The 23,071-nt window shown below is 33.4% G+C and overlaps 1 protein-coding gene across 3 annotated transcripts in view; it reads right to left on the reverse strand.

The window, feature by feature from the left end:
* The window catches only part of PDE9A (phosphodiesterase 9A), a 162,958-nt gene that overhangs the window by 18,662 nt on the left and 121,225 nt on the right, over positions 1-23,071 (reverse strand). For all 3 annotated transcript variants that reach the window (XM_051984810.1, XM_051984811.1, XM_051984813.1), the window contains 7 exons: positions 19,611-19,685; positions 12,108-12,194; positions 10,766-10,870; positions 6,392-6,474; positions 4,487-4,643; positions 3,267-3,380; positions 1,245-1,349 (listed from right to left, as the gene is read on the reverse strand). In XM_051984810.1, the coding sequence (XP_051840770.1) occupies positions 1,245-1,349; positions 3,267-3,380; positions 4,487-4,643; positions 6,392-6,474; positions 10,766-10,870; positions 12,108-12,194; positions 19,611-19,685 (726 nt within the window). The remainder of the gene's footprint in view (positions 1-1,244; positions 1,350-3,266; positions 3,381-4,486; positions 4,644-6,391; positions 6,475-10,765; positions 10,871-12,107; positions 12,195-19,610; positions 19,686-23,071) is intronic.

Below are 23,071 nucleotides of genomic sequence, written 5' to 3' on the forward strand. Positions count from 1 at the left end.
AAGGTTTGCAACATTGATGTCATCTTTGAATACTCACTTTTCACTCAATCCACATGTTCAATCAGTTGCTACATTTTGTTATTTCTACTTTCATAACTTCTCTCTCATTCTTTCTCTTCTCTCTACTCACACCATCATAGTTGAGGTATTTAGCAATTTTCATCTCGACTGTTATAATTGCTTCTTAATGGGCCACCCTGCTTCAAGTCTCTTTCTGCTCCAACTCTTTCTCTTTAGAGCCACCAATATGATTTTCCTAAGAGATGATCCTAACCAGATGACTTCTTTACTCAGTAGCCTCCCAGTGACTTTTTATTACGTCTTAGATCAAATATTAATTCTTCTGCTTAGCATGTGAAACTTTTCAGAATGTGGACTCAACCTGCCTACACTTACCAAACATTGCCAAATATTATACTAAGCAATAAAAATAAAAGAAGAAAGACCCTTTTTCCAAGGAACTCACTATCCAGTTATTGCAAATTCTTCTATTTGTCATCTATTTCATATTATTTCATCTATTTATTCTCCAGTTAAATTAGCCTTCTTATTTTTTTTTCAATATATGACACAGTGTCTTCTGATATTATGTCTTCCCATTGGCTATTTCGTATCTCCAAGAGGAATTCCTTTTCCCCTCAGCCTTATAGAATCCCTAGTTTCCTTGAAGGGATAACTGCAGATACTAGTGTCTTCTCCCCTGTTATTTGGCATTTATTTTGTTCATCCATCCATCCAGCTATCTGATGTTTGTCTGTCTACCTATTTAGCTATCAGTATCTACATAATGTATATGTGGGTGCGTGTGAATGCATGCATAATCTTCCTTAACTCTTTCCAAGATTCTATTTTTTAAAAAAATTTCCCCAATGCTTAGCACAGGGCTTAGCACACAGTAGGAGCTTTAAGCATTTTAAACATTTTTGACATTGTATTTTGACTCCCATGCAGTTGTTTTTTTTTTTTTTTTTACCAATTAGATCAGGGGAGCATTCATTGGTAGTGTAGTGATCCAACTATATTAGCATTTGTGGGTTGTCATTGTCTTTGATTTCAAAAATTGTCCCAATTTTATTTAATATAGGCAAGCAACAATCACCCCTAGTTTTATCAAATTTGCTTCTTTTCATCTGTGGAGATATGTAATGTTTCATTACACCTTATATATATCTTTCAACTACTGACCATTGAAAAAAACATGACTAAATGCCATGATATAAAGTTTAACTTTGCAACATTCTTACCTGCATAAAATATTCTTCTAATAAACAGTCAACCCAGGGTTCTGCTACTTCCATTGGTCTGACTTCATTGGATATATCACAGCATTTTATCAATATCATCTTTAGCTGAAAGAAGATATTTTATTATCAAGAGTTTTGATAAATGTCCATAGACATGTGGATTTACAAGTTAATTTCTGACATTTACAATAATTAGAATTTCCAGGTAAGTCACTTAATCTCTCAATGATCTAGGCAACTTATTGAAGACTAAATTTCAGAAAAAGTGTTAACCTTGTCTTGTTGTATAGTTTTCTTACCCAAGAGTTCCTTACACCAATGAAATAAAATATTTATTTCCCATTCCTTTTTGTCTTCTCTTTTTCACTGGTTGATTGGTAGACTTTTTACATACTTTTTATTTTCTAGAAAGCAGATAATAGCAAGTGGATTGACTGATTAGGAGAGTTTATCTTCTTATCCATTAGTCTTTGCTATGGTTTACTGGAAATAATACTCAACTTGAAGTCAAGAGAGAATGTGTTTTGATTGTGTTCCTTTATGTAAGTCATAACTACTCATCCTTAGTTTCATTATTTATAAGTCCATTCAAATACTTCAGTGGACCTGAAATCTTATCAATGAAAGTTCTCTCTCCATCAGTACATACCACAGTCCATCTATAGGCTTCTTATTTTTTATGATCTTTTTAATATTCTTCCATATATCCTTTGTAAAGAATCCACACATTGAAGATCATCTTTAGATATTTTTACTTTATGGGTAATAGTGGAAAACTTGGTCGGTCCAGTTGTTATTCCTTGCTAGTACCATAGGATCAGTACATTTTCTTTTCTAAATCATCAATTTCCTTTTGAATATTCTTTACATCACTCCTCACACATGGGTCATTACTGAGAAAATATTGCAGTTTATATCCACCATGGATTTCTCCATCTCTTTTATGTCTCCTGTAACTTATGTCCTTTGGAAGATTGTGGTAATCCAAATAGCTTAGATTCCTTGGAGATGATGGAAATCCAAGATTCACAACCAAATCATATTGCCAAGTATACATTTGTATTAAAAAGATGATTTCAGTATAATGAATATTCTATGGTCACATTCTTGGAGCAAGTCTATTATATGTGCCTTTCATTGTTCTAGGGGTACTTTGCATTAATCCTATGAACTAGGTGTATTCATATTATGATGTCCACTTTATAAATTAAAAAACTGACAGAGAAATTAATTGACTTGCACAAAACCATGCAGTTTATATTACTGGCAAAGCCAGGACATGAGCTTAGTTTTTTCTGAATCCTAATCTATTTGAATTATATAGCTCATAACCCATTTCAAATCAAAGAGTTTAGGAACATAGATTAATCTTTTTCTGATGATCTATTTGAAGTTCTTGCAGTCTTGAAGAGTTTTTTCTCTTTACTGTGCATGTGCAAATGTTCCTGTTTTAAATAAATTTCAATCTAATAAAGTGCCAGATGTAGAGAGTTCATTATAGTAACAAGAATGCAGAACAAAATTAATTAATTTCCTCCATTTCCAAAACAGATCACATAATAGAAACTGGAGAATGTATTATATTTCAAGGCTGCTCAGTAATAGGACAATCTCAGTGCTTAGAAATCAACTGGGATTTCATAAATCAGTATTGTTTACTAATAGTCACATAATCTTTCAAAAGCAAATTTTACATTATTGTCTTCTAGGTTAGTTTTCTTGGGAGGTAGGTACACGGTGATATATTAATAGCAGGACACTTTAATTCTGTGATTTTTCATCTTTTATTTTATCAATGTATATTTGTTATGGATTCTGTCATATTTGGGGCACAAAGGGCATTTCACAGAATTGACAATGAACAAAATTCTGATATCCACTTAACAGTTATAAGTTCACAAGGAAAATTATGACTTTGCAAGGTGGTAAGCATTGCATCCTGCACATAAATATGATAATATAAACAAAAGACCTTATTGGATTGTGGTAACTGGAAGAATGAAATACCAGAAGCCTACTTACATAAATCATATGTTCCTCATTTGTATAGTCAAAATTTTCCATTTTTTCCTTAAAAGAATCCAAAATTTCTGCATGTCTTGCCATGTCAGTGGCCAGGATTAATGTAATTATCCCCTAAACAATTGAAATGAAAATGCATGAATCAAATAATCTATCAAAATATTTATAAGTACATTTATAAATATAAAATATTTATATTCCCATTAAACATTTTCTCTGGGATTATATCTTACAGTCAACCAGCAGTAGGATTTGGGAGGAGGGCAAAGTATTGAATCAGTAGTGGCAGAGTTGGTTTCTGGATCTCTCAGTTCACAGACATTAATGGGATCAAACAATTGGTCAGAAAGAGACTACATGGGTCCCTTTATTGGTACCAGGGGCAGAATTCTTTTGTATTGTCTCTTTTTGGATCTGGGTTATATTCCTGGGTCTTAGTCCCAGGATTAGGAGGAATCTTAGTACATTAGAGCTTGTTGCAACAAGGGATCTGGGATTCTGGTTGTGATTTCAGGGCAGAAAAGTGCTTGTACACACAGACCAATGCATAGGCCAGAAGAGTAGAAACATCCCTCTTCCTAGATCATACCACTTTGGAAGAACTGAAAATTTACAGGTCTCCAGAATTATATCTGCACAAAACCCCTAAAGCTTGGGACAGTGCCCCTTCTACTTCAGAAGCAGAGCCCCACTTTAGCAGAGCTCTAATAGTCAAGTAGACTAAAAAATGTTCCTGACTATAGAAAACTATTATAGTGACAGGGAAGCTCAGAATACAAACTCAGAAGACAACAAAATCAAAACTGCTACATTCTGAACTTTAAATAAAAATACGAATTGGTCTGAAGCTGTGGAAGAGCTCAATTTTTTTCAATCAAGTAATGGGGGCAGCTAGGTGGTACAGTGGATAGAACACCAGCCCTAAAGTCAGGAGGACCTCAATTCAAATCTGGTCTCAGACACTTAATACTTCTTAGCTGTGTGACTCTGGGCAAGTCATTTACCCCAATTGCCTCAGCAATAATAATAATAATAAAATTTAAAAATCAAGTAAGGTAAGTAGAGGAAAAATTGGAAAGAGAAATGAAAGAAAAATGAAATATAAAAAGAAAAAATAAAGTTATAAAAATTAACTGCAATAACAAAAAGAAAATGTCACAGAAAAGTATCCTCTGCTCCCACAGCTAGACATAGTAGCTATTTGGTCCCTATTTACAAACCTGCCTTATCTTTTTGAAATCTTCTGGTGTTACATTGGAGAAAATATTGCATTCAGGCTGGGAAATGATCTGGAAAGCCACTGCACAGTGATGGTTCTCCAGAGGTGAAATATCATTGTAACGTATTGCAAGCTCTGTGCGTGCATTAATCTGGTAACTGATATCAAGAAGAGAGTGAGAAATGTAAGTACCACATACATTTTATACAGATGCTATATATATTGTGATAAAAATCTATGCTATCTTAAATATATATGTATTATTTAATTTTATTTTACCCATATAACAACACTGTTAAGTAAATAGTTTCCCTATTTTACTATCCTTATTCTAGAAACGAAGATATTATAACTCAGAGAAAGTCATGAGTATTACATGGGAGAGATGTAACTCAAATTCAGACCTATTGACTAAATAGATTGTATTTTGGACTATATCCCACATGTAAGGTAAGAATTTCAATATATAAAACACTGAAGCCTTGTAATTATTTTCTTTGGAGTAGAATTTTTTACACATTCAATTCAATTTAATTTAGCAAAGTTTTTTTTAAAGTGTTACTTTTTTATTAAAGTTTTCTTATTTTTCAAAACATATGCATGGGCAATTCTTAAATATTAGCCCTTGCAAAACCTTGTGATCCAATTTGCTCCCCTTCCCTCATGCCCTCCTCTAGATGGCAAATAGTCCAATATATATTAAACATGGTAGAAATATATGTTAAATCCAGTATATTACAAACTTTTTTCTAACACCTTCTACATACAAAGCACTGTACTAGGCAATGACAATACAAAGATGAAAACCATATAGTTACTCTTGAAGAACTTAAATCTAATAGGGGGAAAAATTAGAGACCAATTGTATGTGTCAAGTTTGATCATAAAGCTAAGAAATTTATGGCTATGAGTGGTTTCTGAAACTAATTTCATTACTTTATGTTATTATATATTTATGAACTTGCTTTAGCTTTCACAATGTATCTACCTCTCCCCCATCTACACATGTATAAATATGTCTGTGACAAATTGTGTGTGTGTGTGTGTGTGTGTGTGTGTGTGTGTGTGTAGTTAGGGATTGTTCATAGATTTTTTGATACTGAATTTTGAGAAAAATGGATTCCATTACAAGGTCTTACAAAAATGTTAACATTTTTCAACAAATTAAAAGCAATTACTTACTAAATAAAATCAAAATATATTTTCAAGTCAAACAGTTTTTAATTTATTTCCTATTTCATAGGATCATCAACCTAAAAGAAATTTTAAAAGCCGTTTAGCACAATCCTCTCAATTTCTTTGCATGACCAATTAAATAAAAATTAGAACTCAGGAGCATCAGAGAAACTGAGGAAATATTGGTGATTTAATTAAATTCACACAGCTTATCAGAGCTGAAATTTGAACCCAGGTCTTCTTAGTCTATAGTCAGTGATGTTTTTATCTTGTCAGACTGCTTTATATTTATGTTAGAACATATGTTGCAAAGAAAGGACATAAATCTTATAATTTCCTCTAAGGAAGTAAGTACATTCTCTATTTGTGAGAAACCATGATTATAATGGATAAAATGAGGGTAAGAAAAGAGTATCCTCATAAATGAAATCATGACCTTCCCAAAATACCATTACTTCTTCTTAGAAGAAAGGAGAACTTAACTTTTATTTTTTCAAATCTGCCATACTGGAAAATCATATTATAGATGATAAGATATATATAGGGAGAGACATGAACTCTTTCATTAAAAGTCTATGTCAAATATAAAAAAAAGAGAAAGTCTAATCTTACAGCTACAACTTTGAATTGTTATGAATATCAGATGATTGTTTGATACAATGAATCACTTCTCCTTTGCTTGTAAGTTTATCCTTTAAAATAAAGATGACAAAAACAATTGTGAACATACGTATTATTGTATCCTGGGTGATCCAGATCATGGCAGATAGCTGCAGTCATTAGAACTAAGATATCCATTTGAGAAAACTTTTCCTTCAATAGAAAAAAAATGCAACATTGTAGTGATTCAGCTTTTTACTCTCACTTTACAGAAGAATTTGATAAAAGTGAACGATCAATCTCACATAGTTAGAATACATTCCTTTCTTACTTTGACTTCTTAGAACTTCCTTCAAAGGGATACTTAGGAAGTACTATTTGCAGAAGAACTTTCTAAATGCTTCTCCTATGCCCACAATCAACAGGATTCTTTGTCTCTTGAAATTGTTTTGGTTGTTCTTTGTATTTACTTATATATCACACCTCTTTTAACACTCTCCCTTACAGAGACTGTATACTGTTACTGAATCTTTAAGAGCCAAACAGAATGTAGCAGAAAAGGTAGTTTGTGCTAGCAGATGGGAGTGAATTTATTATTTCTTATTATGATACATTCCATCCCATGGATTCAGAAATGGTATGTACTTTAACTTTGAAGTTTATTACATGAACTGTGGAAAAAATAGAAAGGAAATGAGATGAAACTTATCCCTTGTGAAAACTTTTAACTGCTATATATGGAGAAGTATATGAAGAACGGGCAGTTTACAGTATCTTCTGAAAGACTGCTTCCTGTAATGGCTGAAGAAAGGACAAATTTGAAAGGCTATCATAACTAGCCTTTTTCCCTGAGAAAATGAATTTAACTCTCATCTTGAGGAAAAGTGTAAATGGGAATCTTAAAAGACTTTTGTCAGCCTCCTTAAAAGTGTTTGTTTCTGACTACTACCTTCCACAAACTTCCCCCCCTACCATCACTCTCACTCCTTTGAGAAGAGGCTTTTTAAAGGGATGTGTGTTTTACTTTTTTCTTCTCAGGGGTTTAGTGACCCAAGGCAACCCCAGTAGATTTGGGATAGAAATTGCCATCTGCATACAGAAAAAGAACTATGGAGCTTGAATGTAAATAAACACGTTATGTTCCTTCTTTTTTCTGTTTTATTTTTTTATTCTCTCACATAGTTTTTCCATTTTGTTCTGATTTTCTCTCCAACATGATTCATAAAGCAATATGTATTAAAATAAATACAATTTAAAAATAAGAATAATAAAAGAAGTTTTTTTTTTAAAAAGATTTTAGTCATTATGTAAACTGAATTGTGAAATTATGTGGAGCCCAAAAGTGACCTCTAATGAACTGGGGTGAAAATTAGAGGTAACAATTAATGAGAAAGAAATTATAACTTTTATTAATTAACAAAGTTCCAAACATTCCCCTAGATTACTTTAGAATTCAGAGTGATATTAAATATAGGAATAAGTTAAGTAGCAGACTTTAGAAATGGCCAACAAGGGTGTATGATGGCCCTCAGACCTTCTGTAATCTTGATTATGTATACATACTGCATTTCCCCAGTGTATATCTCCTAATAGATTCTCTAACAGACTCATAAGCATCTGTTACAAATCTTCCTCTCTCTTATCAAACTTCCTATAATTTTGCTTCCTACTACCCTCTCTGCTGAGGACTTTGCCTCATAGTTCACCAGAACAATTGAGGCCATTCACTGGGTTTGACCCTGACAAGGAGAAGAATCACCTTTTTTTTTTTTTTTTTTCCATCTGAAACTGAAAAGAAGAGTTTAGGGTGGGAGGAAGACATTTGAGTGATATGAAATGAGCAGAGTAAGAAAAAAGGGAGTTTCTTGGCAAATGACCTTTGAGGTTTGTTTTATTTTTATGTTTGCTTTGGAGAAAGTAGATTTGATTTAGTGATATAATTGATTTATGGAATACAGTCACATGTGATAAAATATTATATTTTTAATAAGTATACATATTTATACAATTATCTTGCTGCACAAGAAAAACTGATCAAAAAGGAAGAAAAATGAGAAAGAAAATAAAATTCAAAGCAAACAACACAAGAAGTGAAAATGCTATGTTGTGATCCATACTCAGTAACCACAGTCCTCTCTCTGGGTGTAGATAGCTCTCATTGTCATAAAATCATTGGAATTGGCCTGAATCATCTCATTGTTGAGAAGAGCCACATCCATCAGAATTTATCATGTGATGAAGTATTGATGCAGTAAAAAGGCTCTGACATTTGTTTATTTATGAAATATTAACATTTATTTCTAAGTCGGAAAGGGCAACATGGGGACAAAGGTCAATCTATTAAAAACACTCACTTTGGGTTCATGAGAAAGGTAGGCCCAAATATTGAGAGATCAGCCCAAGAAAGATATGACTTTGACACCTGGAAGAACTAAACAAGGAAATAACCTTAGCCAACTGTGTTCTCTCTATGTGTGTCTCATTATCATTGTACAAGTTTATGCTTATTCTTTCCATGGATGCTGTATGTACTTTCAAGAGAATGTACCCTCAGAGTTATGGTAAGGGTAGCAGGGAAGTGTTATGGTGGAGGTGAAGTGGGAATATTTTGTAATTATTAGTAAATGTTTTTGCTAACAGCTAATACTATGTCTACTAAATTGATTGTTAATGGAAAGTAATAAGGATAATCATAATAATTAAATAGCTATTACTATATGTCAAGTATTTTATAATTATTATCTTATTTGATTCTCACAACAACCCAGAGAGATGTGCTACTATTATTTTCATTTTACAGATGAGGACACTGAGGCAAAAAAGGTGAATCACATATCTAATAAGTGTCTGAGGCCACATTTGAACTCAGGTCTTCCTGATTCCAGGCCTGGTGTAGCTACTATGTAGCTACATACTTGGTGTACTTCCCATTTTATACCAGTCTTGTGAACCTCACAACATGGGCAGACACTGTTTGAAGTTAATAAGGAGAAACTGGTACAAACTTTTCTTCATTAGGTTTTCAGATAAGGACAAACCACTTCCTGCTTCTTCCTTAGGGATTCCAGACTGGGAAAAATCAATCACCTTCTCACTAGGACTGTGGACCATTCAGAGAATACAACTCTTACTGTTTTTCTGCCAAGAGGGGACTGGGACAAACCACTTTGCCATCCCGTTCCCATCAATTTGATATTAAATTCCTGGCTTCTTTGTTTAGAAGGATGTGAATAATGGAGAAAGAGGCAGATTATGGAAATAATTTAGGGTTAGAGTTTAGTAAAGCATTATTTGCAATAGGAGAAGAGAGCAAAGGATATAAGGTTAAAAAATAGTGTAGTGTTGGGCTAATTCACCAAAGAGTTAAATTTGAAAAAAAATGGAAGGAATGACAAAGGAAAAAGTTTAAGATTAAAAGAAGTTTGTTCATTTTGGAGCAGATATATCAGAGGACAAAGTGGGCAGCCAGATCAAAAGTGGAACGTTAATGAGTAGGATTAAGATAAATGGGAGTAAGGAAGTGGACAGCTGGTTTTAGAGACTGATGTTTGTACATCAGTAGGTGAGCATTCTGAATTCCTGAGATGGGAAGCTGGAATGTGCTAAATATTGAGAAGTTTGTCCAGCGAGAGTGAATTTTGTGAGAGAAAAGTCCTGCCTTGAAGGAGACAGGACATAAAAACTATTTGAAGTCCTTCCTTGAGGTGAACCTTGCAGCAGGTGGTGATGCTAAATGCAGTGAGGCCACAGGAAAGCTACAATCCAGTAGGAAAGATTCAGGATGCAGTGGTACTTGTGTGTGTGTGTGTGTGTGTGTGTGTGTGTGTGTGTGTGTGTGTGTGTGTGTGTGTAAATGAAAGAAGAGCTCTTTTTCTAAAGCTGTAGGATATCTAGGAGGCCATAGAAACCACCTAGCCCTGGTTTTGTGGTCCCCGATTAAGTTCTGCTTTGAAGGTGGCCCTGAAGGAAGCTAGGAAACTGGTGATATGATGACAGAGGGCAAATAGGGGGAGCTTGTCTCCTGTGCAGGTTCTATAGCAAGGACCATAGCCAACAGAATCTGCAAGCTACAGTGAGATGAATGGGTAGATCTTATTTTCAGGGACTAGGAATTGTGATACTGCTGTGCCAGGGCTCTCTGGGACATAATGATTTAGATATGAATAGTAGACATGGGAGGGTCTTGTATATTCCACTGACAGTCAATGTATAGGAGGACAAGAAAACAACAGAATATAACATTAATGGCTTGGAAACTCTTTTTTTTTTTTTTGGAAACTCTTAATTTTAATTTTAGGCTGGGGCAAATTTGGAGGTAGATGTCTGTCAACCAAAGGCTGCTAATAAAGTATTCCCCTTTTCTTCTGCCCAAGAAAGGACACCTTTTTTCCCAGATAAAATCTGGATCTTGTTTTTATTCCTTTTTCAGCATTATGAAACTGTGATGAGAGCGCAGACTGAAAGGAAGATTTATATTCCTAGAGGAGGCAGAACAAGGACCCACCTGGAGAAAGCAGAGAGATATCATGCAATACATCATCTGGGTCACACAGAAGCAGTGTCGAAAGTTATGAAAAGGGTTGTTTCTATAGTTATCATGGATGCAAAGCTGCCAAAATAAAATAAAATAAAATAAAAATACACACACACACACACACACACACGAGCTGAATTTCTGACACTTATGCTTTTCTAACTTAAGGAAGACTATCCATCTTCCCTCTCCATTTCTGACACTAACTTCAGACTTTGTTGTTCTTTTTCCTTCCCATCTTCCCTCAATCAAATCTTTTTAAAGTAATAACAATGGTTTTTTATTAGTATCAGGTGCCTATCTCTGAAGATACTGAAATGACTTGATAGATTCCACCTGAAGCAATTAAGATTACCTTTGTAACACATGAGAAAGTTGGTTCCCATAAAGTGAAATTGCTTCCATGAGACATGTATGAAATCAGCAATAAAGCAGAGAATAGAACTTGGATCTTCTAAGCAAGACCCATTAAAACACATCATATCCCTTTACTTATGTTAGTTTCTACATTTTTTCTTTGATTCTCATTTTCTTCAAACTCTTCAAAGATAGAGTTTAAGATGCAAGGTATATTGTTTATTTATAGTAAAAACAGGCTTTAGGAGTTGTGCCACCAATCAATTCAGTTGTCCTTTGTTTTTATTTTTTGTCTAAAACTGTAATTTCAGTGAAGAAGAGAATTCCTGATGAGGAAACTCATTGTACCAATGATGACCAACCATTCTTTGAAATTTGTAGTCTCAGAAGTGGTCTTGAATAGAAGCTATAAAGTAATTCATTTTTTTAACCAACTCAGAATTAGAAACATCACACACACACACACACACACACACACACACACACACACACACACACATACTTGTCTCATCTCTATGGACCCAAGACTTTTCTTGAGCTTCTGGTTGCTAACATTTTCCTTAGATCTTGAATTTTTCAGGCCATCACATCAGAAAAAAATTTTCAAGTTGGATTTGCAACTATATCAATTTTTATTCTCATTATATACTATAAGCTATTTCATATAATATGCTTATATATAATTTCATCTAATTTTTCTTGTTTCATATAATATGAATATACTTCATAAAATATGAATAACTTGCCATTTCATATAATATGATTAATAATAGCTTATATATGTTATTTCAGGTTGGTAGAGAGTTAAAAATCTTTTAACAGGAAATCAAGTTTCTAACAGAGCTCCTGAGACCACCCTTCAATTTTAGGAAGCCCAGTTTTGTAGGAGAAGTATCTGGGCAATCAAAACATTTGTAATTCCAAACAAGAGACAAATTATATGCTTAATAGTTACCAGCCACTTCTTCAGCGTGATAGGGTTGATATTAAAATCTTTGACTAGACCAAGATCATGGTACATGTGTTCTAAACAGCTTAGCATCTGTAAGGAAATTGAGAAAGGAATTGTTACTAAAACATACTGACTCATTATAGAATCCAAGATTGGAGAGGGACCTTAGAGGATATCTAAGACTTCCAGAACAATTGTTCCTGACCAAATATCCGTGCTACAAATCACTGAAAGTGGTCATCTTGCTTCTACCTGAAACTTCTCATTTCACTTTTGGGTAGTTCTAATTGTTAGCAAGTTTTTCCTGACATCAAGGCAAAATCTGGCTCTAAAACTTTCATCTAGCTTAGTTCTACCTTCTGAGACTAAACAGGAAAAGTCTAAACCCTCTTTCTTGGCAATATTTCAAACATTTGTGTACTAATTTCTTCAACAGCCTCCTGCTTTGAATTTGGTATAAATTTCCCTTGCATTGTCTACGTATTTAAGGTGTCAAAGAGATGGGTAGTTTAAAGCCTTACTAATATAAATCTGGTGACAGCATAAAGAATTCTTTATTTCAGAAGTCAAGAGGAATTCTATGAAAGGAGGAGGGGTAAACAAATGGGAAAAATGGAGATGGGATGGCAAATGGCCATCTCAAGCTTACGTTTATTTTTTCTGGGTATTTAGAAAAATATCTCATTAGGGAATGGCTGAATAAATTGTGATATGTGATTATGATGGAATTCTATTATGCTATAAGAAATGATGAGCTAGGTGCTCTCAGGAAAAATCTGGAAAGACTTTATGAGCTGATGCAAAGGGATATGTATTGGGTAAAAGGTAACAATATCATAAGATGATCAACTGTGAATGGCATAACTGTTCTTAGCAATACAATGATCAAAGACAATGGAAGGACTTAAGGTGAAAAATGGTATCCATACCCACAGAAAGAACTGATGGTATTTTGAATGCACATCAATGCATACTTTTTTTTTTACTTTTTTTTTGAAGGATTTCTTTCTTTCTTTCTCTTTTTATGGTCTATGTTTTCTTTTGTAGCATGACTATTATTTTAAAAAATTGCATCATTACACATGTAAAGCCTATTTTGAATTGCTTGTATTCTCAATGTGAATGGGTAGGGAGGGAGGAAGAGAAAAACATGGAATTCAGAAGTTTAAAAACAAATGCTTTTAATCCACTCTGCTATCTGCTTCTGTTTCATAGGAGAGTTCATTCCATTCACATTCACGGTTAAGATTACTAACTCCAAGAATAAATGTTAAAAAAAAAAGTGTTTTTACATGTAACTGAGAAATTTTTAAAAAGAAAGAAAAACCATCTCTTTAACTAAAAAGCTAGCTCAAGACTCCAGTATAAAAATATTGAAAACAAAATCCAAGTTCGTTTCTCTTATAAAAGGTATAATTCAGAAGGTATTAAAGGTACACATAAATATATAAAGCATAAATATAAAGTAAATAAAAATAAACTTTGTTAACTTCAGTAATGTCTCATTCTTCTTGATCCCATTTGGGATTTTTTTTCTTGGCAAAGATATTGCAGTAGTTTGCTCTTTTTCCAGCTTGTTTTACAGATAAGGAAACTTATACAAATAGAGTTAAGTGACTTGCCTAGGGTTACCTAACTAATAATGACAAATAATGTAATGACTAGTAATAGACAAATCTGGGGCCAGATTTGAATTCAGGAAGACAAGTTTTACTAGTTCCAGTCCTAGAACTCTTATTCACTGCATCTCTAACTGCCAAAGTAATTAAATATAAGATAATTTGGTAGGGAGAGCAATAGATCAGAAAAGGAAGACGTTTCCTAAAGGAAGAAAGGGACTTAGTGAGTAAGGAGAGAGTATAATCCAGCCACTTGGGATGGCTAGTGAAATGTCATGAAGGTAGAGGATGGAATGTTGTGTGTGAAAAGTAGAGAGAAGGCAAGTATGGCTGGATTGCAGAAGACAAAAAGGTGAGTGCTAAGAGGTCATAAAGAAGGTTGAGTTCAGATTGAGAAGAGCTTTAAAAAAGCTAAATGGGGACAGCTAGATAGCACAATGGCTAAAACTCTGGCCCTGGAGTCAAGAGAACTTGAGTTCAAATTTGATTTCAGATATTAAACACTTACTAGCTTCATGCCTCTGAGCAAGTCATTTAATTCCAATTATCTAGCCAAAAAAAGAAAAAAAAAGCTAAATTAAGGAATTTATATTTGATACAGATGGAGCAAGGAGTTACTGTAATTAATTGAATAGGGGAATCACTTGATTTGAAGAAAATTGTTTAAAGAAAATCACTTTGACAGCAATCTGTAGGATGGACTGGAATGGAGAGAACCTTGAGTCAAGGAGACCAATTAAGAGTTCCTCTAGACACGAAGTGAGGATAACTTAAACTAAGGTAAGAGGTAAGGTAAGATTAGGTGAGGTAAGGATTCACATGCAAGAGGAATGGGTAAAATGTATATCTATATGTGCATACATGTGTATATCTAGAAATGGTAAGATTTGTTAATTGATTGATTATGTGGGATAAGGGAGAGTGAGAAGTCAAGGATAAAATTGAGATTATGAACCTGGAAGATTAGAAAAATGATAGGGCCTTGGTAAAATTAGAAATAGCTTTCTGGTCTTACATAGCCAGGATTTAAGGGGCTATTCCTTTTCTGTTAGGTTTCTAACTGAAGACTAGCAGGATAATTTAATGCTGATTTAGAAGATTAGCTCAGCTGAATCAAAACTATATCCTGATTGAATATCTAGTCCCTGCTCTGAATATCCTTCCTCTGAAGGACTAAGCAAAACTTTCTTTGTTAATTTGTTAGTTGAATTATGAGTTTCTCTTTTCATTCTAATTTCAGACCCAAAATACAGGAGGACTAGCCTGAGTTAGACTCGGTCCATGGCATGTGATAACAATTGACAGTTTTTAGAATGAGCCTTAGGTGACCTCTGTGCTTTGATGATTCTTCTGGTAGTTCCAATGTAGAGTGGCCTTTTACGTAAGGTTTGTCCCATAATCCCTGAGGGACAATAAACTGTCTGACCTTTCAGTAACTAGTATTTCAAAACTATGTTTATCTTCAGTTTCATCAATAATTATACCCTGAAGGGAACCACAGAAATATTATGCATTGAATTTGCATATTTTAAAATGGAGAGGTATGATAATTATCTTCAGATTCATCAGCTGTGTTGACCTTGGGCTTTCTAATTTTTACTAATTTCTAATTTTCAAGTTGTACTAGGAGACTCTCTCTGAACTTAATTTATGTTCAAAACAGCTGGGAAGGATTGGGTTTTTTTTTAGCTTTTTATTTTCAAAATATATGCATAGGTAGTTTTCAACATTCAATTTTGCAAAAATCTTGTGTTCCAAATTTTTTCTTCTTCCCTTCACTCTACCTACTCTCTTAGAAGCAATTAATCCAATATATGTTAAGTATATTCAATTTTTCTATACATAAGCATATAAATATGTATATGTATACATATACATATAAATGTGGAAACATTTATTATGCTACACAAGAAAAATCAGATCAATAAGGGGAAAAATGAGAAAAAAAACAAAAAGCAAGCAAACAACAACAAAAAAGGTGAAAATGTTATGTTGTGATCCCACAGTCATTTCTCTGGGTACAGATAGCTCTCTCCATTACAATTCTATTTGGAATTGGCCTGAATCACCCCATTGTTGAAAAGAGCTCAGTCCATCAAAATTGATCATTACATAATCTTGTTATTGCTGTGTACAATGATCTCCTGTTTCTACTCACTTCACTTAACATCAATTCATGTAAGTCTCTCCATGCCTTTCTGAACTCCTCCTGCTGATCATTTCTTAAAGAACAATAATATTCCATAGCATTCATATAACATAACTTATTCAGCCATTCTCCAATTGATGGGCATCCATTTAAGTTCCAGTTCCTTGCCACTACAAATGGGAGTTCTACATTTTTGCATATATAGGATACTTTCCCCTTTTTTATGATTTCTTTAGAATTCAGGCAAAGGATTGGATTTATGAAACGAGAAGTTTTCCCTCCAGCAGAAAAAAAAATGAATAATGAAGAATCCTGCCTTGCCTTGTCTTTGTTGGATCTACATAGATTTACATTGATAGTAGTCATCTACTGAAGCCCATTGAATAAGGGAAGCTCCTATAAGTTTAAGAATTATATAAATTATATTGTATATAATCTGTTAAATAATTTTGATAATATCCTATCTTGAGAGTTTATGAGGAATGGCTTTTGTCTTTTAGAAACCTTAATGCCTTTTGTCTTTCACGTTGTACCCTGATTATTTTCTAAATTTGGTGGTTAGTGGTCTTTATTGCCAAAGAGTGATTTGATTTTTCTGTGATCTTTGTATATTAATGAGGGAAATAACTGTTTAGTTTTCAAATACTGACCTGAGCTGGAGTTAAAGCTAGAGATAGAGGGAAAGTTTCCCATGTCCTTGATATTATGAATTTTATGAAAAATATATGTAAACTGTTGTTCCATAATGCAGCATGATTGTTTTTATGTTTTTCCCTCCTCCCTTATATAACCATACTTCTATCTGATCCTGGGTCTAGTGTCCTACTCTTTTTTTTAAAGAAAGAATTTATAAAATATAGGTGTTAGGTTTCTATGTAGTGCATATATCTTTGTACTTTACTCCTGAGGCAAATTTATCTGGCATTTTTTTTTCTAGTAATTCTCCACCAACCTTTTCATTGAAATTACTGAATATTAAACTGATTTAATTTTGAAGTTATTTTCTTACTCTTTATAGAATTTCTCTATTGCCATATCCTTTGTAAGAGTAGTTAGAATAAAAATTGCAATTAATTTCTTGGAATCCTTGAACAAATATTCATTATAAGCACTGGGATATGAGTTAACAAAGTGTGATAAAGATCTGACATTTAGCAATTAAATAAGTGTTTATTTTTAGCACTTTGACTTCCATTCTGCCACTATCATTATCATTGTTGAAGCACAAAATTGGTCTTTAAGGACTTAGTTCTCTTTTATTTTTCTTTGTTTCATTTCCATTATAACTTATGGTTCGTGGTTTCCCCAAAGACTTTTGGTTCAAGCATCCTTATGTTTAATTGATGTTGCTAGGGATTTGATCCTAGGTTTAGAGTTTCAGTTTCCTGACACTCTATTGTTTCTATTCCATAAATCTCTAAAATAAAATAAGCATTGGTCAGTTTCTCCAAATGTGGGTAACAAGATCCTGTCTTCCTCAAAGACACTGTTTATTTTTGTTACCATGGAAAACTGATAAAGTGCTAAGGACTCATAGCAATCTATGATCAAATATATAAAATTAAAATCCATTAAACTCTACTTGAGAAGTAAACCTATTTGGGCTATTGGAGACCTTTCTTTAACTCAGACCTATATCATCTAAGTAACTTACTAGCTTTGCTCATGAAATTGAATTCTTCATATTATTTCCCTCTGGGCTTTGTAGACTTTTCTTCTCTTTCCATGAAAAGTTCATAAAGGCTAGCTCTCAAGACCGTCAGTGCCCAAACACTTGAATTCAGGAATTATTAGATTGGGTAACTCTTGATTTTGAGATTACCCAAAAAGTGCTTCTGAGAGCTGAAAAAACCCAATTTTCATGTATCTCCCTTCAGTCCTTGTGAAAGCAGGGATATCTACAAGCAGGTCATGTGTGAACATATCTAGTTCTGCCATGTGTTTCTTTGGGGATTCTTTTTAATGTCTTGACTACTCTCATGTCTGGGATATAGCAAGTACATTCTTAGATAAATCTGGTTTCTGATTTGTCATCAGGAAAAAAAAAACAGAAAATAGAAGGTGATCAAGAACTGAAGATCTTGAAATTTCCTTTTTAGACTTGCCCTCTACTTATCTTTCAATATCATTGCCACCAACTTTGGAACTGTCCAATAAGAAAGAGTTTTGATCAGGTACTTACGAATTTGTAGCAATTTTCTTACATTTTCATGAGCTAGACATATATTACCTACTGGCTCAACTCCTAATTTATACTTGATCAAATTTTTCTTGGGATTTCATATAGTTAAGAAAAGAAGAAAAACTGTACTTAGTTTTCATTTTTAGGTGATTTTTGTTTGCAGGGGGAAAATCATAGTCATTAAATAACTAGAAAAATATCAATAAAACATACGATAATCACTATAAAAATGTAATACTGCATTAAGAGGCTTCCCTATGTAAGGAATACATAGGGAAGTTGGTAGGAAGTATATTTCCTTTTAAGGATGTCCCACCAATAATCCTGATGACAGCAGTGGCATATAGGAACAGGGTTGGATGCTAGAGCTCGTATTTTGGGTATAAGCTCCCTTTAACTTGAAAAGAATGTAGAGTATTTAAAGCAAGTTTTCCTTGAAGCAAGAGGTTTCATATGCAAATTCTTTTTTTTTTTTTTTAACTTGGCTTATTTTTGCCAACAAATCTAATCTCAGTTTGGACCAGGAGTGATAGTAAATTGCTTATACATTTGCACATCGACACATGTGTATGTGTATATATATATATATATATATATATATATATATATATATATATACATGCACACATACATAAATAAAAATTTGATGTCACTACTGATTCTGTCATGTATGTACATCTGTGAGTATGCATGCACATGCATACATACATGTATTTACATATAAATACATAAATATGTAATAAATAGATGATTGACATAATTTTCTATTCTAACATTGATCCTCCTGTGGTTCTTCTTAGCCCCAACCTCTGCACAGAAGAGATAGAGATAGAAAGACAGATGAAAGGCCCTGCTTTCAACTAGCTTATATTTTATTGGCAGATATAACATATACATATATAATTATACACAAATTATATATAAGAAAAGTTGGGGGGAAAGGTATTGTGTAGTGCTAGCATTATTACTAAATTCCTTAGTTTCAAGGTCCTACTTTTTGCGTGATTAAAGTAATGATGCTATGTTGTCTTTGTCCAGTCATTTTTAGTCATGTTCTACTCCCCAGGACTCCATTTGGGGTTTTCTTGGCAAAGACATTGGAGTGGTTTGCCCTTTTTTTTTTTCTAGCTCATTTTACAGATGACGAAATTGAAGCAAATAGGGTTAAGTGGCTTGCCACACAGCTACTTAGGATCCAAAGACAGATTTGAACTCAGGGAGATGAATCTTTCTGATTCCAGGCCCAACACTATCAATTATACCACATAGCTGCCTGATGATGCTATACAAATCCTTTTTTGGACTGCATAAGATTATATATGCTTATCTTTGATTCACTATCACTTAGCTATGAAATATATAATTTAAACTAGCAGCCTGGATATTAAAAATAAAAGAGGAGGCTGAGGAAGGTCGAGTTAAACTTAACCTTAAATAGAACTATCTCTTTTGTAATCTTCATTAGAGCCATAGGATTAGATGAGGAAATAAGTTTTGCTTAGGATTGTTTTCAAGTGACTAATTGAAGATATTAAGTACATTGATTGTCCACTCACCTCATTGGGCTCCCAGAGCCAGACATCAAATGTAGGCTTCTTGAGAGCTTCTATAGTCTCTTGAGAAAGCATGTACTGAAGAAGAAGAAGAAGATTCAGTATTATTTGTGATTGCACTCCCATTCAAGCCATATAGAGTTAATTACAATACACTTTAGAAGAATAAAGAATTGATAAAGTAACTGTAGAGACTGTTATGTTCTTGCTTGGGTCATACATATTAATATAGTAAAAATGACAATACTGCTTAAATAAATTTATATATTAATTGCTATGTAATTCAAAAAGCAAAGAGGTACTTAGGAAAAGATCTAGAATCTCAAGGGAAAAAGAATAAAGGAGAAATAATACTTCCAGATGTCAAATTATATTACAAAGCAGTAGTACAAAACTATTATGTAATGATCAAGAAATAGATATTTGATTAGTGGAACAGACTAGGTAAGGATGAATCAAAGCCAGTTTAACAAAACAGTTTTTTATAAACACGAGAACATATATAATCTTGGAAATGATCCCTATTCGATAAGAACTATTGGGAAAATTGGAAACCAGTTTGACAGAAATTAGGCTTTAGCCAACATCTTACCAAAAAATGTTCTACATCAATATGCAATCAGAATATTAAATTCATACCACAAAAACTAAGAAAAGAACTAGCACACATATGACAGTGAGAGAGTTCATAACCAAACAAGGCAGAGAGATGATCATAGAGGAGAAAATAATAATAAAAAAAGGTAATGTTTGATTACATCAAGTTGGAGTGTTTTTTCACTTTTAGTGACCTTGTCAACCCTTATGATTTTAATTATCATATGACTCACAAAACACATTCAAATATATATGTGTGAATATATGTATAAGTATATATGTACATATGCATACAAATATATACATATATAACCATATATTGTGTATATATATATGTATATATGTACACACACATATATGCACATGCATATAGTTTTTTAGGTAAGTGGATGTACCCACCATCACTAACTTTCTATCAAACATTTTAAACAATCCCATAGATGTCTCAAACTCAACACGTCTAAAACAGAACTCAGAACTTATTATTTTTTCTCCCATACCTATCACTCTTCCAAACTTCTTTGTTTTTGTTAAAGGTACTATCATTAAATTAGTAAACCAGGTTTATTACCTTGGTATACCAAGGTATACCTTGATTCTTATTCATCTTCATCCTACAAAATCGAATTAATTAATAAATCTTGCTATTGTGACCTGTACCATATTTCTTGCTCTGACACCTTCTCTTTCTTCACATAACCACAAGCTCCTAGTTCAGGCCCTCATTACCTCCTTCCTACACAAATCATTACAATTGCTTACTAATTGGTCTCCATGTACTAACTCTCCCCTTACCCTAATTCATCCTCCACAGAGGTTTCAAAGTTATTTTTTAAAGCAGAGATCTGATTTTGAAATTTTCTTTATAGATGAGGACAACAAGTCACAGAGAAATTAAGCTATTTGTTCTTAGTCACACAATCAGTAAATGGAAGAGCCAGGATTAACACCTAGGTCTTCTGACTGAAAGTTAGTCCTCTATTCTTTCTCTGTATCACACATGATGACAGTGCAATGTAATGTAAAAAATGATAGGAGAGATTTGATTTGAATATCCAGTCCATTATATAATGTATAGCATACTGGAAAATATATTGAATCGGAAGACCAAGATATAGGCTCTCTCAGTGTGACTAAAAATGCGTCACTTATTCTCCCTGTAACTCAGTGTCCTCTTCTGTTTGGTTCAGACATTTTTCAGTTGTGTCTGACTCTGTGACCCTATTTGGGGGTTTCTTGGCAAAGTTATTGGAGTGGTTTGCCATTTCCTTTTCCAACTCATTTTAGAGAGGAGGAAACTGAGGCAAATAGTGTTAAGTGACTTGCACAGGGTCTCACACTAATAAGAGTGCATGTCATAATGATGCAATCTTACCATCCTGTGCAATTTTTTTATACACATACACACACACACACATACACACATGTTTATGTGCCTATATATGGTTACTCCTAGAAATTCTCCATATAAGATATTTTCAATTTTGGGGGGATCTTCCTCTAGATTGCTTGCTACTAAATTGATACCAGTGGGCTATATGACTAGTCCATTTCATTTTTCAGGGCTACATTTCTTTAATAATATATTTTACTTTATTTTTTTCTGTGGAATTCTTCATTGGTAAAATACTATGTCCCATTCAAGCCTGCCATTTGCCTTTTAGTTACTTGAAACTTTAATTCTTCATTTAATTCTTTTAATTTCATGTTTTAGAGCAGTGGTTCTCAAACTTTTGTTCTCAGTATCTTCATGTTAAAAAACTATCGAGGATCTGTTCAAAGAGTTTTTGTCACATGGATTATATTTATAGCTATTTACTATATTAGAAAAAAAATAATTTTGAATTTGTAGACCCTCTGAAAGGGTTTCAGAGACCCCAACAATTCTTTGGACTACACTTTGAGGACCACTGTTTTAGAGCTTCATGGTGAGACTGAAAATTTTATGCATGGAAACTAGTTTTGTGATTTCACAGATATAGGGAATTTTCAATGAGAAAACTTCCTTGACTGATTCAGATTGGTACCTTCTCTTCAGTGGATAGTTTGGAAGATTTGCTTGAGGATACTAAGAGTTAAGTAATTTTCTCATAGTTACATAATCAATATGTATTCAAAGTATAGAAAATAAACATAGATCTTTGTGATTCTAAGGCAAGTTCTTTATCCATTGCATCATGTTTACTCTCCTTGGAGAAATATTGGTAGTAAAAACTGATGCTAAAAAAAATGCACATTAAAAGCACCTAAGCATGTTTTCAAATGTAACTCAATTTATATTTAATCTCTGACAGAATTTTGGACTCAGTTTATTTACTATTCGGCATTGTTTGCCCAATATATACCCACACATGATTTGAAGGAAGCTATGAGGCAGAGATGAGGAAGGAAAGATATCTCTCAGGTATGAGGAATGGGCCAGAGAAAATGCATAGAGCAGAGAGTTGGAGTATCTTATTCATGGAATAACCAGAAAGCTGGTGTCAATGGATTGAAATGTATGTGTAGGTAGGAAGTATAAAATGTTTTCAGACCAATTGAAAAGGTAGGAAAGAGAGAGGAATAGGTCATGAAAGGCACTGAAGGCTAAATAGAGGATTTTGAATTTTATCCTGATGGTGATAAATTATTATTTATGTAGCACTTATTATATATCAAATACTGTGCTGAACATTTTACAAATATTGGGAGCCACTGGAGTTTATTGAGTAGGAGGGTGACATGGTGGATCTGTACTTGAAAAGAATCACTTTGGGAGCTGAATGGAGGATGTATTGGAGTGGAGAGAAACTTGTGGCAGATAGACCAACCAGAAGGCTGTTGCAGTAGTTTAGGCTTAAGGAATCTACACAGTGGTGACAATATCA

Source organism: Antechinus flavipes, chromosome 3, assembly GCF_016432865.1.
Source record: "Antechinus flavipes isolate AdamAnt ecotype Samford, QLD, Australia chromosome 3, AdamAnt_v2, whole genome shotgun sequence".
NCBI classification, from domain to species: Eukaryota; Metazoa; Chordata; class Mammalia; order Dasyuromorphia; family Dasyuridae; genus Antechinus; species Antechinus flavipes.